Here is a 14,968-nt window from a genome sequence, read left to right on the forward strand (position 1 = left end):
GGGCTTTTATCCTCTTTCCTATCATTCAAAGATCAAGAGTGATTCCTCACCTCCCCACCCCCTTCCTCCTATAGGGGCAGGGGCAAAGACCAGCCAGAGAACATGAAGATTAAAAATATATATCTATATCTCACATCACACCATTAAGATTTTCCATAATTTTAGACACGACCATGCACCCTTCCTCCGCCCTTTATTACAGATTGCAGTTGGGAAGGGCACCCTGCTGAGCTGATCTATTGTGATCCATTTTCCCCCATTAAAACCCCTGAGAGGTTTTAAGCTGAAGTTAGTTTCCTTAATTAGGTTTCAACTTCTCTGTATTGCACATGGGGCCCAGCCAGCCCACACACCGTGTTTATTATTGGAGGGTGGCCCACAGATGCTGGGCAGCCTACCCAGTGAGTTTATTATTGTAGGTTGGTTTGTTTATTGTAGGGTTGCTTACGGAATTTCTTCTTCTTCTAGGGGAAGTCAAATTCTGAGTAAGAAAACAGAGGTATCTGGGTTTTCTACTGGGGTAGGGACATCACAAAAAAAAAAAAAGTTATTTTAATTAACTGTATTTAAAAAAAAAAAAAAAAAAAAACCACTTAAAAGATCAGGGCTACAGCCTACAACCTGTGTTCTTAAATAGTCAAGAGAACTCAAACATTGAAAAATACTAGTTTAAAAAAAAAAGAAAAGTATACATTAAAAAGACAGCCTGCAAACTTTTCCACCCCCTCCACACAGGTACCATGCAATGTGATAAGGGTGGTCCGATCCTAACTGTTCAACTAATTCTGAGCCCCATTCACTACCCTTCAGCAGAGACCACGAATGGGAGAGGGCCCGTGCGTGACACGTGGATCGATTGCAAACGTCAGTGCAGACCGAGAGCTCTCACACGGGTCTCTCTGATTTTGCCCGCGTTGGGGGTCAAACATTTTCAAACATCGCGCCCGTGTGGCTGAGAAGGGATAAGCCAGAGCTCAGATGCTTAAGAGACTCGGCCTCCTTAAAAAACTAAAGAAACATGAACGTTGCCTTGTTCCCTGGACATGCGCAGCAACTCAGAGTAATAGTGTTTCCTACCTAGTCAAAGCAGCAGCGGCATGGCTTAGGCGCCGAGGAATCAGATCTTTGGACTCCCTTGGACTGGTTAGATACCACAAAAGGACTGCAGCTCAGGCCCGAGTCTCCTGGCTCTATACCCAGCTGCAGAGGGAGGGGCAGATGTGCACACCAATAATTCTACACCACGGCAAAGCACCATTGCAACAGGAGGGCATTTAAGACTAGTTGCCCTGGAATCAGGCAGGCACAAGCTTCTCCCCCACCTCCCACGGTGGGTGCTGGGATGAATCCAGCATTAACCCCCAAGACAACAAGATGCCGCTTGAAGCAGAAGAGTTGGAGCATGCCAGGTCCAGGCAGGAGTGAACTGCGGTGGCTCGGTTGCTGTTGTTTTCCCTCTGCGTGTGAAGGTACCGTTCAGAAGCCAGATTCTGTCCCTGAAATTTCTTTGGCAGGTTCCCTCCTCCCTCCGAGCCCCCCGCACTCATTCCTCCCCCACCCCAGCCCGGTTACTTCTTGAAGAACTTCTTGTTGAGGAGGAAGATGAGCAGGTTGACGTTGATTTTGGCCTTGTCGAACATCTTCATGACAGCCACGCCTTCGTACTGCAGCTGCAGCAGGTCCTGGGAGGGGAGAGAGAGTCTCTCCGGTGACTGGGTCTTTAGGAGAGCCTGACCCACTGCCCCTTTGCGATCAAGGGAGGATCTTTCCAGCGTAGATCCTTCCCTCAGCTCATTCAGAGCAAAGACTTCTACTAAGGCCATAGTGCCAGGATTCTATAGCCAGCTGCATCCGCTCTAAGCACTGGACAAGCCTCCCAACACCCCACCAAGAGTAGATAGCATCAGCTGTTTTACAGATGGGGAAACTGAGGCAGGGGAGAAGCAATGTACACAGCGAGTCAGTGACAAAGCTGGGAATACACCACCCAGGAGTCCTGGCATTCCTGGTCCCCTGCTCTAACCACTAGATCAGGCTCCCTCCCACAGCTGGGAATATAGAACTCAGGAATCTTATCAGCCAGTTCCCTGCTCCAAGCGCTCTTCCTCCCTGGAGGTGTTTACTCGGGTGTAAATTAAGACGTCTACCTAGCATCCTTATCCGCCTCGCCCTCCATAGCATGCCCCTGGATTTGCATTCCTGGAGATACTGAGGGCCAGCGGGGAACACACTCCATCCAGACTAGGTAGCAGGCTGGCTGCGTTGTCAAGAATAGAACCTAGGGAGATTTCAGATCTCCTGCTCCGAACGCCAGACTAGCCTCCCCAACAGAATCAAGAGCCGAACCCTCGGTTCTGTTCCTGGCATGGGAAGGGAGCGTGGTCTAGTGGTTAGAGCACGTGGCCTAAGCCAGACTCCTGGGTTCTGTCCAGTCCCCTGCTCCAACCATGATATTAACCCTTAGGAGTCTATGTGATGCATGCCTCTTGGATGGCATGAATGAAATGTCGCTGTCTGAACTCCAACCCCCTGTTCACTGATTGCTGTATCGACTCCCCCTCGGTTCTTCCATGCTGCTTCAGGTTCAATCCCACCCTGCAACATCCTTCTGGGTGAAGGCACCAGGGCTGGTTCCTTACCTGATAGTGGAGCAGGAATTTCTCCATGTCAATTCCCATAAATTTGGCCTTCACCTGGAACTTGCCGGCTTCCGCACAGGGCATGATATCGAAAATCACATTCCGGAACCTGGAAGGGGAGAGAGAGTTAAACTAGGGCAACAGAACGGCTGAGACAGCAGAGTCAGGACACCTGGGTTCTCTTTCCATTCTGGGAGGGTTCCCTAATGGTTAGAGCAGGGGGTTGGGACTCAGGACACCTGGGTTCTAGTCCCACCTTCTGCCACTGATCAGCTCTGGGGCCTTCACTCTGTCCGTTTCCTACTGTATAATAGTGGGAAAAATTTTGGCCAGCTCTAATAATTGTCCCTCTCACACCGCCATGCCCTGCCCTGCCAGTGACCCTAGAAAGTAGGGTTCAGAGGAAACTGTAAGCCTGTATGGCCTAAGACAGTCAGAAAAGGGGGAAAGCCAGGCTGAGAAGACCAGATCTTAGCACCTGGGCAGCTAACTGTGTGGCTGTCGGACTGGGGCAGCGCTGATGGCGGCGAGGTTACTTACTGGCTGACTGGCAGGTCTTCTATCTCCAACAACACACCCTTCTCCAAGAGCCGGGCTGCCGTGTAATGCAGCGACGGCTGCTTCTTGCTCTTCCCGTTGAGCCTTAAAAGAAAAGAAATCAGGGGAGTTAGAAGCGGAATGCAGGGGCACTGAATTCTAGCCACACGGCAGCCTGCCTGGTACGCGATAAATGCAGAGCGTCGCTCGACGCTGGCTTGTTCAAGTCACAGATCTGGACCTACAAGGCCGTTGGTGGGATAGGGGCCAGAGTGGGGGAGGTCAGTGAGGTGGAGAGATGCACAGAGGGGTTTCCGATTAAAGGGATGGAGGGGAAAAGGCTCTGGACCCAAGGACAAGAGAGGAAGTAGGTGCTGAATGAACCCAGGAGGCTGACTAGCAAGACGACTCATGGAGGGTAACTAAAGAGGGATGTGATGTACATACAGAGTGGAGCAGAATTCCTTCCTGACCCGTGGTTGCTGATCAGCTCATGCCCTGAAGCATGACATTCAGTTACCCTCTGGCTCACCCCATGTAAGTGTTGGCGGTTATAGCTTTGAGCTCTTTACTGGCCCACAGACAGCCAAACGTACTTGCTACTGGCAGCCAGGTTGTCCAGACACGTCTGGATGTACTGGTTGTAATAGTCGATTTGCTCCTCGTAGAACAAGGTCTTGGAGTTGAGGCCGCAGAGGGTCTGCCGCAGTTTCACCAGCTCCCCCTTACGCTGCTGCCGGTAACGCCGCTGATTGCGAATATCCTGCAGCGCGCGTAGGAATCAAAAAAAAAAACAAAACAGCTGGAAAACCCCCTGCAGTGAGCCAGTTTACTGAAGTGAGGATCACAGCGACTCGCGCCTGGTTACATTCCACAAGGATCCGACCCAATCTGAAATGCCAGTTGGATTCTGCGAGCAAGATCAGGACCGTGGGACTGGACCCAGCCCACGGGGCAATCTCTCACTCACACAGCCCAGAATGGAAATGGGGCTAACCCTGCGGCACTACTGCAGAGTTATTGGGAGCATAAAGCCCACGGACACCAGCTCCGTTGCAGGAATCATTGTCTAACGTGGCCCACGGTTAGTCGTGTCTGAGCACCACACAACCATTCGTGCATTTATCCTCCTCCAAGGTCACCCGGGGAGTCTATGACAAAGCAGGGACTTGAACCACGCTGTCTGCGGGAGCCCTCTGCTGTCTGTCTGTCCGCCCAGCTCCTTAATTTGGTCCCCATCGTAACAGAGCCCTTCAAGCATTAAACGGACTCTATGCATCCAACCCCTTTGGCTTATCCTGTTATGGACCCAGCTGAGCCAGTTCCTAGACCCCTGGCCTTCTCCTCGGTTCTCTAAGCAGGGCCGGGCTGCAGGGCGCGGTACCTTGGCCATCTCATTGATGATCTCCTGGTACTGATTGGCCGAGTCCACCACCCCCAGGCTCTCCAAGCGCCGCAGGTTCCGGAGGACCTTCCGCTTCTTCTCTTCCATGGAGAGCTGGTTGTTGCCAGCCAGGGAGCGGTTGCGTTTCAACCTGTCTGGGGTCTGGGCCTCGCACAGGGCCCGTCTGTGCATCAGGTGGTGATGGAAGGCTTCCTGGAGAGACAGAGGGAGATGGAACGTGGCTTCCATTTGACGAGGCACGGGCAGCAGCATCCCCGGAAGTGGGCATCAAGACTTGTGGGGTTACGGGGGGAGCTTAGGAAGTCAGCCCCCGCCACCACACAAACCCGCTTGACCCCTCGGCACCACGTCTCCTCCCTGAGCCGAGCAAACTCCTGCCTCTCCGACTAGGTGGGGGGCGGGTGGGCCGAGGGAATCAAACATGCTCCTGCACCAGGGTGAGATTGTAACAGGCTGGCCTGCCCCTTGAAAAGAGCAGGAGGCCTGCCACCAGCCAGCCCTTCTCAAGGATTCCCACCCACGCAGCAATTAGCTGCCTCCCAGCCGCAGGGGCAGCTCAGATGACAGCCTGATAAACACCTGGGGCTCAGGAAAGGACACCGTGGGCGGGCGGGCATGCGTGCGTGCGTGCGTGCAAGGAGCACCTTGGACTCCTGGGGAAACCCCTGAAATGGGACATGGAAGAAGCAGGTGACTCCCGGAAGGCAGCCTGGGGGTCTGGGCTGTATGCCAGAGTAGAGACTGAGAGGGAACCCAGAGGGGCAGGCTGAAAAGGAGCCCACGCAGGGCAGAACCACCTTTCCTTTGGCCTTGTTACCCTGGAAGGGGTTAAGTTTTAGTTCGTGACTTGGGCGGCAGGGCTAAGCCACAGCATCAACTCCAGCTTGTGTGGGGAAGGCTGAAGGGGCCCCATGCTGGAGGAGGGAATTTAGGCCAGGATTGCCTACAGCACCACCACACATGACTGGCAGGGAGTCCTATGGGGCAGCCCCACAGTTAAGCTCCTCTCCTTTGCAAGGACGCGGACTTGCAGCGTAGGTCAGCCAGTAGATGGCACTGTGGGCTGTAGTGAGCTGTAGGGAGGGTGTTTGCCTCTGGTAAACAAAGGAAGCAAAGCTGGGACTCAAGCTGGGCGGAAGGCTGTTTGTTATTTGTAGCGGTTTTCTTTAACAAACACCTCCTGCGATTCAACGTGACCCCCAACACACTGCTGGCCAATGCCTCTCGGCTACTCTCCATCCCACCTGATCCTCTGATGCAGTTGTCCGTAAGATCTCCAAAAGGGAATCCCCGGGCTGGGACTGGATCACATCCACTAGCATCTGTTTGGTGCTAAAAACAAAAAAGAAAGAGGAGTTGGAGTTACCCGTTTTGGTGGCTGTGAGGAGGCGGATGGGTCGAGGGTGATGAGCCAACAGTGGAAGATTTCCTGGCAACGTGGCTTCTGGGGCATTTAATGTCAGAGCAAAGCAAGGAGCTGAGATGGCCTTTTACTGGCTTGGCTTCTGAGTGTAAAAAAAGCTTCACTGAATTCCTTGGGCCAGCGGGTCCCTTTCAAAGGAGGACGCTCCGTAGACCCACTGGATGCTGGATCACCACGTCCAGAGGGCCACGCTCACCTCAGCAGCAAGCTCTTTGCATCTGCCTCCTCGCTGCTGGCCTCCGCCACGTCAAACTTGTTGGTGAGGGTGAGCGAGACCTCCAGTTTGCCGAGCTGGGCCAGCGCTTGCTCAGCGTTGCCGTCGGCGGGATTTGGCGCGCTCTCTCCTGCAAGGCCAAAGAGCGTCAGGCGTCACTAGCTGGTTGTTCATCAGGGAAGCAGGGTGACCCGAGCCGGAGGGGAGATCTGGGTTCTACCCGGCGCCCTGTGTTCTGTGGGGTAGGGCACTCGGGCCCTCCCTGTGCTTCTGCTTGCAAAGCAAAGGCTTTGACCAGTAAGCAACTCCTGAGTGGTACCCGGTGCCGTCACATTCCCTGCTAATCACTAATCTTCCCAGCTCAAAGAAGGAAGAGGAATAAGCCCGACCATCATATAAATGAGTGATCTTCCCTCCCAACTTGCTCATATGGCAGGGAAACAAATGGATGCGACGGTACTGCCAAACCCACGCCGTCGAAAACCCAGGAAATGGACGTAAAAATCAGGAGATCTAACATATAAATAGGTTCTCTTTGCCTCCCCCCCCCGTGATCTTAATGCACTCGGCTCCGGTTTTCAAGCTTTTCCCGGCAACCATGAGGGCTAGAAACTTGTTTTTCTAAAAAGAAAGTGAGCTGAGGTTCTGTCAAATCACCTGACTTCAGGAGCAGAGACTTTAAGGGAAAAAAGTCAAGAGGTGACAATGACTATTCACCTAACAAAATAAAAGACTTGCCCCAGGTGGATGGAATTTTGCAAGGCTATCATTGGGGGTGGTAACAGGCAGTATATGCTCACTTGAAAGAAAACAGGGGAGTGGGGGGTTCTTGAAACTTACCAGGGGTCTGTACGTACCTATTAAAGACTGGACGGTAGGCAGCTCATCAAGATCTTCCAGAAGCTCATGCAGAGGGTCCTTGTGATCAGGTGCAATGGAGTCCTGATGCTCTAACAACAGCTACATAACCAGAGGGAGAACATGAGCGAGACAGAGAGCACAAAAGGAATGGGATTAAAAACCACAGTGCAGACGTTAAGCAGTATTCCAGATGAGGCCACACTATCATAAAAGTCAATGGTACGCGGCGGCCTCATCTGGAATACCGCGCGTGGGACTGGCTAGGCCAGGCCAAAGTGGTTATTGCAGAACTAGAGGAGGGGGTCAGAAAAGGGCAAGGAATGAGTCGGGACCTAGAGAAGCTTCTCTTATGAAGAGATTGAAAAGACTTGGGTGGTTTAGAAAGGAGATGGCTAGGAAGGGACAAGATCAAATAAAAAATGGGCTTGATGGGGAGCGTCTGGTCTCTCTGTCACACAATGCACAAACAAGGGGAATTCAATGAAATTAAGCAGTAAATTCAAAACCGATAGATGGAAGATTTTTTTCCTTCCGGAAGGGACGTTAAACCTTGTGCTTCAGAATTTAAACCAAACTATGTATTAGAGATCAGGATGAGACCTGAAGGTGGGACAGATTAATCCCAGGGTTTTTGCCCTTTCCTCCCAGCCCTCTGGTGCTGGTCACGGTCTGGAACACGATACTGGACCAGAGGGAGCCTGGGCCGGATCCAGGCTGGCAATCCTTACGCTAGTCAGAAAACAGACTTAAAATAATGCTGTGGGGCCCCCAATCACTTCAGTCTGGAGAATCAGAAAAAGATTTGTCAGGCCATTGCTGCTTTTTGTGCATGCTGCAGGGGAGTTATGGGGCCACCAGGAGGAAGGGGGGATTTCAGTAGGTCTGGGCATCTGACTCACATGCCACTTGCATATGGCGCAGGGGTCAGGGTTCTAGCGGAAATGTGAGTTCAGGGCCCTGCTCTGCAGCTTTCCAGTGTGACCCAAACCCCACCACTTCTAGCAGGGGCCGGCTGGGCTCGGGTTGTCGGGCTCTGGGTCAGACTGTGGATCTGAGGGTCCAGGGGCTGAGTCCGACGCTATGGTGATAGTCACCAGTATGAGCCTTCCTCTCCCTCCGGACTGCAGCAAAAGGGGGGCAAGGCAGACACCCAAATCCTTTCCGGGCCCCTCACCTTGTGGGTGTTAATGAGCTCCTCCGCCGTGATGTAGATGAGCGGCTTGGCCACGGCGACAATCTCCGAGTACTCGTCCACGTTAAACCGCTCTTCCGGCTCTGGGACAGAGCAGGCAGCACGGATGAACTTCCTACAGGAGGGGGGGAGGAAAAAGAAAAGAGTGTCCCTTCCGTGTCTGCTGAATCCAGTCCAGGATTTAGTGGGAGTGGGAAACGGGCTGGGGAACTAGAGAGAACCTGGGGGGTCTGCCTGGACCCAGCAGCCTCAGTGGAGAGAATCCCATTTAGTTTCATCACAGCCCGGCCCTCCCTCTTCTGTGCCATCAGGGAGGTGCTGGAGGGCAAAGCAAGAAGCACAGGTAGGAAATCTCACTGCAGCACCAGTGAAGGGAAGTTACCACTGCTGAGCATGCAGCAGGTTATCCCAAAGCGACACGGGGGTGGGGGGGTTTTTTTTGTGTGCATCTTCCTGTGGCCCAGCTCACACTTCCAGACGTGATACTGGGCTAAATCAGAGCTGGCTCTGGGCATGTCGACACGTGCCGCCGTCACCCCTTGGATGCAGTGTAGACTTACTGCCTGAATGTGCCTTCCTCTGGGGTTTTACGATGCATTAGCAGCACGGGCTTTTAGGCACCCGAATGGGCTGGAACTCACAAAGCTGCTGGGGGGTTCAAGGCAGCAGCACCAACCCGAGGCTGCTCACCCTTTCCAAAGAAGCCTTGCCGTGTCCTGCATCACCCTCTCCTGCCCCTTTAAGAATACACCGCTCCCCTTTTTAGGTGTTGCGGTAAGACCTATTCTTGCAAAGTGCCGTCTTCTCTCAATCCTCACGGGCGCCATGGAGTTGAGGGTGCTGAGCCCCTCACAGGATTGGACCCTTCAAGCAAATCCTAAAGATTTCATGCTCTTTGGGGCAGGGAGGGGCAATTTGTTCTGTGTCTGTACCACGCCTAGTACGAGGGGGCTTGTCCCAGCCAAGCCCCCTGAACGATGCGAGGTCAATTTCAGGCCCCTGGACTGGGATCAGAGCTCAGTGTTACTCCCTTTGCTGTTTCTCAGCTGCTGTGCAAACTACTGCATTAGCCACAGCCATCAGCTGCCCCCTGAGAACAAACACACACGCATTCTTCCAAGTGCCTAAAAGGTTTTTAATGATGGATTAATTTATTCACTGGGGCCAACAGGAGTGCCAGCAATGCTGTTTAATCATTGCACATTCATTTTCACTCTGATCTCCTTCGCGAATCCTGATGCACCCCAGTGGCACATGCTAATTACTCTCAACGGCTGGCAAATGCTAGACTGACAGAGGGCTGGGGGTGGGGAGTTGCCTGGAGTTTTGACTGGCTTCAGGGACACTTTGAATTGGACAGCACAGAGGAGGAATCGTTGCAATGGGATCTTGTGCGGTGTGTGGATGTATTAGATTAGAGCTGAACTGGGATCAGACCAAGGCCTTGTCTACACTAGGAACGTTTTGTTGTTTGAATTATACGGGGATATTTAAAGAAATAAAGTTTAAAAAAAAAAAGAAATCACTCCCCTAATAGGCCTAGCTTGACCAGTAATTACTTATCTTGTCATAGCACCTTGGAGCCTAAGTCATGGACCAGGACCGCATGGTGCTAGGTGCTGTACCAAACACAGAACAAAAGACAGTCCTGGCTGATTTTTAAGTGTTGATCCTCATTTCCACCCAGGTCCCTAGCTAAGAAGGGAGCTGCCCTCAAAACTCAATTAAGCTTTGCTGTTGCCACCCCCCCACACACGGCCCCTGCTTTGCACAGCACGAGCAAAAGGAAGCCTGGCCTTGTGGTTAAGAGCTTAACCTAGAATTTAAGAGATCTGGGTTCAGGAGACTCCCCAGCAGGAGACTCAGCAAGTCACCTAGTCTCTCTGGACCTCAGTTTTCCCATTTGTGAAAGTGGGATAAATAACACCTCACGTCTGTTTTGTTGGTGTTAGTTGTCCTCTCCCTGCGGCCCCACTAGCTGTGGGACCCTGGATCCAACCACCACCGCGTGGCACCCACCTGAACTTAGAGTGGGTTTCTTCCAGGTACTGGTTCACCACCTGCAGGTGGCTGTTCGCCCCCTCAAACATCTTATTGGAAGCCGCGTGCTGCAGGATCTTGGCAATGGAGCCCAGGTTGCGCCGGTGCTCAGCGTGCAGGGCCACCCCAGCAGAGATATCGACGACGTCGAAGCCGTCCGGAGCCACCACGGCCGGGTTCATGAAACGGTAATAGAGCAGGCTCCCGACAATCTAGGTGCAGAGAGCAGCAGGGAAAGGGAAACGTTATTGCTAAGAATACCTAGCTCTTCTGTGGCACTAGCCTTGTCTGGATGCTGCCTAAATGTTTGTTCCAGGCTATAAAACATTAGTAGTTTACTGTACAGCTTTACAGTACGGGGCCTATGAAACATAGTTCAGGAGTTCTGATTCCAACCCACAGGGGGCAGCAGTGCACATACACTAGCCAGCTCATTACAGTAGAATTATCCTTCTTACACAGATGGGGAAAACGGAGGCACAGAGCAGGCACGTGACTTGCTCAAGGCCACACGATATAGCTGGAACAGGAATCCAGATTCCTGGGCTTACACCACTAGGCCATGCTGCCTCTCTGATGGGATGCCAGGGGGAGGCACGATGGCCAACCGATGCCTCTCCAGCCGTGACGTTCACTGCCGAGACCTTGCTGCTGTCGCCTTGCCCAGCTAGCCGCGTCCTCTACACACCTTGCAGATCTCCTCCTCGCCGGCGTCTGGGAATTTCTCAGCCAAGGACGTCTTCAGGACTTTGGCCACGTACCGCATCCCGTAGCTAAGAGAAAAGTCAGAGGAGGGGTTCAGCAGAGGCGGGGCAGGTCAGGGCAGAGGTCAGCCCACTGGCTTAGATTCACATATGCTAAGGCCAGAGATCGTTACAAGCATCAGTCTGACCGCCTCCACAACCTCTCCCAAGGATTCCTGAATCCAGCCCACAACCTTCGGGAGAAAGATATCCAGCCTTGATCTGAAGACTTGAGGTGCTGAGGAAATCCACCGCATCCCTAGGCAAGTTATTCCAATGGCAAAATTACCCCCACCATTAAAAAGCTCTTCCTTATTTAATGGAAGCTCTTTGGGGGCGGGGTCTGTCTTTGTTCTGTGCCTGTACAGCGCCTAGCACCATGGGATCCTGGCCCATGTCTGGGGCTCCCAGGCACTGCGACAAAAACAGTGACTTGGTACAAGTGAGGTCTCCACAGCCAACGAAGCCCAAGCCAGATTCGACAATCCCTTGGCCACCCTTTGCCTAAATGACAGTGTAAGCTGGTGGGGACATCTTCCTACAGGTCGTGCCAGCCTGTGGTGCTATATCCCGCCATGCGACCTTCCCAGAGAGCTCTCAAAGCCCTCTACCATCTCTTAGGTATCTCCATAGCATGTACTCTAGAGAGTGGGAGGTGTAGAATATTAACCGAAGTATTATCCCCATTTTACAGATTGTGGGGGTAAAACCAAGGCACGACTTGCTCAAGGGCAGGCAGGAAGGAAGCCCAGGTCTCTCTACACCCAGACCCGTATTGCAACCGCTAGGTCCCACTCCTTCTCTGGAGGAAATCCTCCTACCTCCATTCCCGGGATCTGAACTGCAGAAAGAAGATTCACACCACAGAAAAGGCAAGCGAGCCAGAACAGCTGCCCCACAAGACAAGCCAGCTGCATTCTTCCTTATTAAACTAGCACAAATAGCCCTGCCTCAACCCTTTGCTCTGCAGGTCTGATTGCTCCATGGAGCAAGGCTAGGATGGTCATCCCTGCTTTAGACATGGAGAAACTGAGGCACAGAGCATAGACCTGCCTTACTCCAGCTCATACAGCAATTCAGGGGCTGGGAACAGAACCCAGGTCCTCTAGCGCCCAGCCCAGTACCCCTGGCATTAGGCCACCCTGCCTCACAGGCCACAGACAGGCCCAGGGCTACCTACGGAATTTTGTCCACGGACGAGATGATGGCAGAGAGGAACTTGTCCGTCACCGCCAGGAGGTTGCGGATGGAGATGTCCAGCCGTCGCTGAACTTCAGGGTGGCTCAAAGCCTGGTCAGGGCTAACGTCATACGGCAGCTTGCTGTGGACAGAAGAGAGACACCCCTAAGCATACGGCAAGCCAACGTGACCTCCGTGGGGAGGCTGGGCGTAGGCTGGGCGTGGGCCGGACCTGACCTCTTTTGTCCGCTCTGAGACTCCAGCTGGTTGATCCAGGCCTTATAGATGTCCACGGGGTTGGTGCGGATGCTGAGGGTTTTGTCTTGCAGGACCTCCTGCACGGGGCTGCCCAGGATCTGACGCAAGGCGTTCTGCCCCCGGGCGTTACGGTAAAAGCTCACGACCAGCCTGATCACGGTGGGGTTCCCCGTGAGGATATCGCGGAGGTGGTCGACTTTGGACCTGGATGGAGGGTGAGAAAGGAGGCAGCTCTGATCCGGGCTTGAAGGGGCGGGATTGCAGCCAGTGTAAACGAAGAAAAGCAGCACCGTTCCGGTGCCTTAGGGAGCTGCCGAGCCGTGGAATCGGCCTGCCTTCTAGTAGCGTTGCCTAGCTGGTGCGTGTATGGTTTAGCCCAAGAGGGTGCGGGTGGCTGCACTAAAACCAGATTGCAGCAGGTGTAGACATACCTGAGCTACCTCGAATCAGGCTCACGTGGGCACCAAGAGCAGCAAAGCCGCAGCCGCATGGACTGGCGCCAGAGCGCACACCCCAGGCCTCTGGCAGGCGTGGACAGCAGCTGCAGCTTTACTGCTCTTGACACCCGAGCTCTGTAGAGTAAAGCCCGCTTGGCTCTGTTCACACCTGCTGCAAATCACACGCCTGGTTGCAGTGACGCCGTCACCTACGGGGAGGGTCCCCAGCAGCACCAAATCCAGGTCAGTAGGCGTCTGGCCAGGACCTAGCCCTACGTCCTTGCACTGAGGGCAATGGGGCATTCTGTTAACACCCAAGCGCCGTGTGTCTCAGAGGGTTCGAAGTACCTGAGCAGGGATCCGGCAGAGACGGGTTCGTCGCCCCACACTCCAGGCGGCGGGAAGGGTGCTGCATGAATGTAGGGAGGAGACAGACGCCCGGCTCCTTAAGACTGGCAGGCGTTCGAGCCCTGGCATCTGCGCAGCCCTGGTCTATGGCCTCCCTGGGCCCTTTGTCTGCGCCCGTAGCACTTACCGGATCTCTTCCTGCAGGGCGGTTTTGAAGAGCTGCAGGAGCAGGTAGGCCTCTCTGGGGTTGGAGGCGTAGTTGTAGAGTGTGAAGACCACGGATTCCATGAACTTGGTCGACTTGTTCTGGGGCATCTGGAAAATCAGCCTAGCCAGGTACACAGGATGAGTCTGCAGACAAAAGCAGCGAAGGCTTGAACAGTCATTTCCCTTCTCTGGGCCCTCCCACCCTTCGCCTTGCTGGATTAGACGAAGCTCGTTGGGACAGGGACTGTCTCTTGCTTCGTTCGTGTGCGGGCCTCGCACAACGGGGGCCTGATCTGTTATGGCCTCTAGGTGCAACCGTAATCCCAGATAACAAACTAACCCCCAGCGCAAGAAAACTAAGGAGCCGATCCCGGCGTCACAGCCCCCCTCAGTGCATGCACGCATCCCTGCACCTGGCTGGGGCCGGTGACAAAGCATCACAGGATAGCGACTAAGAGATGGCGCTTCCTTTTAAGGAGGGAGATGGTCCAGACACAGAAGGGAGCCCCAGGGTCAGAGGAAGGACCTGGGGCGGGAGCCTTCACAGGTGGAAGCCCAGAAGGGACTATTAGATCAAGAGACACAAGTGCTACGAATACCCAAGACCCCTGCAATGGTAGGGAATTGATTCAGGGAGAGATGCCCTCCACTTCTGCATCAGCGAGAAGACACCTCTGCTGGGTGAGGCTTTAGGGAAGACGAAGGCAGCAGAATCCGAGTCGGGAAAGGGACCATGAAGATTTCCATTCGATCTGACATGGACCTGCCGGCAACCCCCTACCTGAAGATGGGGTTGTGCTCAGACCCCAAAACCCACCTGCCATCTCTTCAGGGAGCTGAGCTGGGGAAACCGAGGCAGCAGGCACGTGACCGGATGCAGGGGAGGGGGCAATGCAGGATGTTGCCCCAGCAACAAATCGCCTCCCCCAAAACTAGCCGCCGGCTCACCTGCAGCAGGTAGAAGAGGTGCTGATACGCCTCCAGCTTCCGGCGCTTCTCCTTGCTGAGTGACTTGAGGCCCTTCTGTTTGTCGACGGCCATCAGATGCGACAGCTGCTCTTTGTTCTTCTTCGTCAGCTTCTTGCAGTGGGAAACCACCTCCTGTCGCGGGGCAGGCGAGCAGGCAAAGGTGGGGTTAGCAGGAGCACCAGCCCCATTGAAATAATTGAGACTGGGGAGCCCAAGACATTGACTTGCAAAGGGAATTGTGCTCCTAAAGCCCCTGGGAAAATCCAACCCCTTCGGGCCTTGGGATTCACGCAGCTTTGCCGTTTACACACCTAAGGGAAATTCATCCTCCATAAGACTGCACCCACCAGCTCCACACGTACAGCGAGGGCCTGTCTACCTCTGCATGCCATTGGCCGGCTCCCCGTTCCCCAGCAGGCCTCCTGTAAGTCAGCAAGGCGCTGCTGCCTCCCGATGATGTCGGCGTGACTTGGTGCCTAGCGCCAGACTGGGAGGCAGGACACCTGGATCTATTCC

The 14,968-nt window shown here is 53.9% G+C and overlaps 1 protein-coding gene across 1 annotated transcript in view; it reads right to left on the minus strand.

The window, feature by feature from the left end:
* Window positions 1–1,547: 1,547 nt before the first annotated feature.
* The window catches only part of IQGAP3 (IQ motif containing GTPase activating protein 3), a 35,467-nt gene continuing 22,046 nt past the window's right edge, over window positions 1,548–14,968 (minus strand). Inside the window, exons 24-38 of the mRNA XM_067569459.1 lie at window positions 14,432–14,584; window positions 13,464–13,627; window positions 12,471–12,695; window positions 12,235–12,375; window positions 11,000–11,084; window positions 10,291–10,523; window positions 8,254–8,386; window positions 7,076–7,178; window positions 6,201–6,348; window positions 5,826–5,913; window positions 4,561–4,773; window positions 3,773–3,939; window positions 3,180–3,281; window positions 2,640–2,748; window positions 1,548–1,682 (exon numbers count right to left, since the gene is read on the minus strand). Of these exons, the coding sequence (XP_067425560.1) occupies window positions 1,569–1,682; window positions 2,640–2,748; window positions 3,180–3,281; window positions 3,773–3,939; window positions 4,561–4,773; window positions 5,826–5,913; window positions 6,201–6,348; window positions 7,076–7,178; window positions 8,254–8,386; window positions 10,291–10,523; window positions 11,000–11,084; window positions 12,235–12,375; window positions 12,471–12,695; window positions 13,464–13,627; window positions 14,432–14,584 (2,178 nt within the window). The 3' untranslated portion in view covers window positions 1,548–1,568. The remainder of the gene's footprint in view (window positions 1,683–2,639; window positions 2,749–3,179; window positions 3,282–3,772; window positions 3,940–4,560; window positions 4,774–5,825; window positions 5,914–6,200; window positions 6,349–7,075; window positions 7,179–8,253; window positions 8,387–10,290; window positions 10,524–10,999; window positions 11,085–12,234; window positions 12,376–12,470; window positions 12,696–13,463; window positions 13,628–14,431; window positions 14,585–14,968) is intronic.

This window comes from Emydura macquarii, unplaced genomic scaffold, assembly GCF_026122565.2.
Source record: "Emydura macquarii macquarii isolate MOO-44397 ecotype Brisbane River unplaced genomic scaffold, CSIRO-AGI_Emac_v2 contig_2924, whole genome shotgun sequence".
Classification (NCBI taxonomy): Eukaryota; Metazoa; Chordata; order Testudines; family Chelidae; genus Emydura; species Emydura macquarii.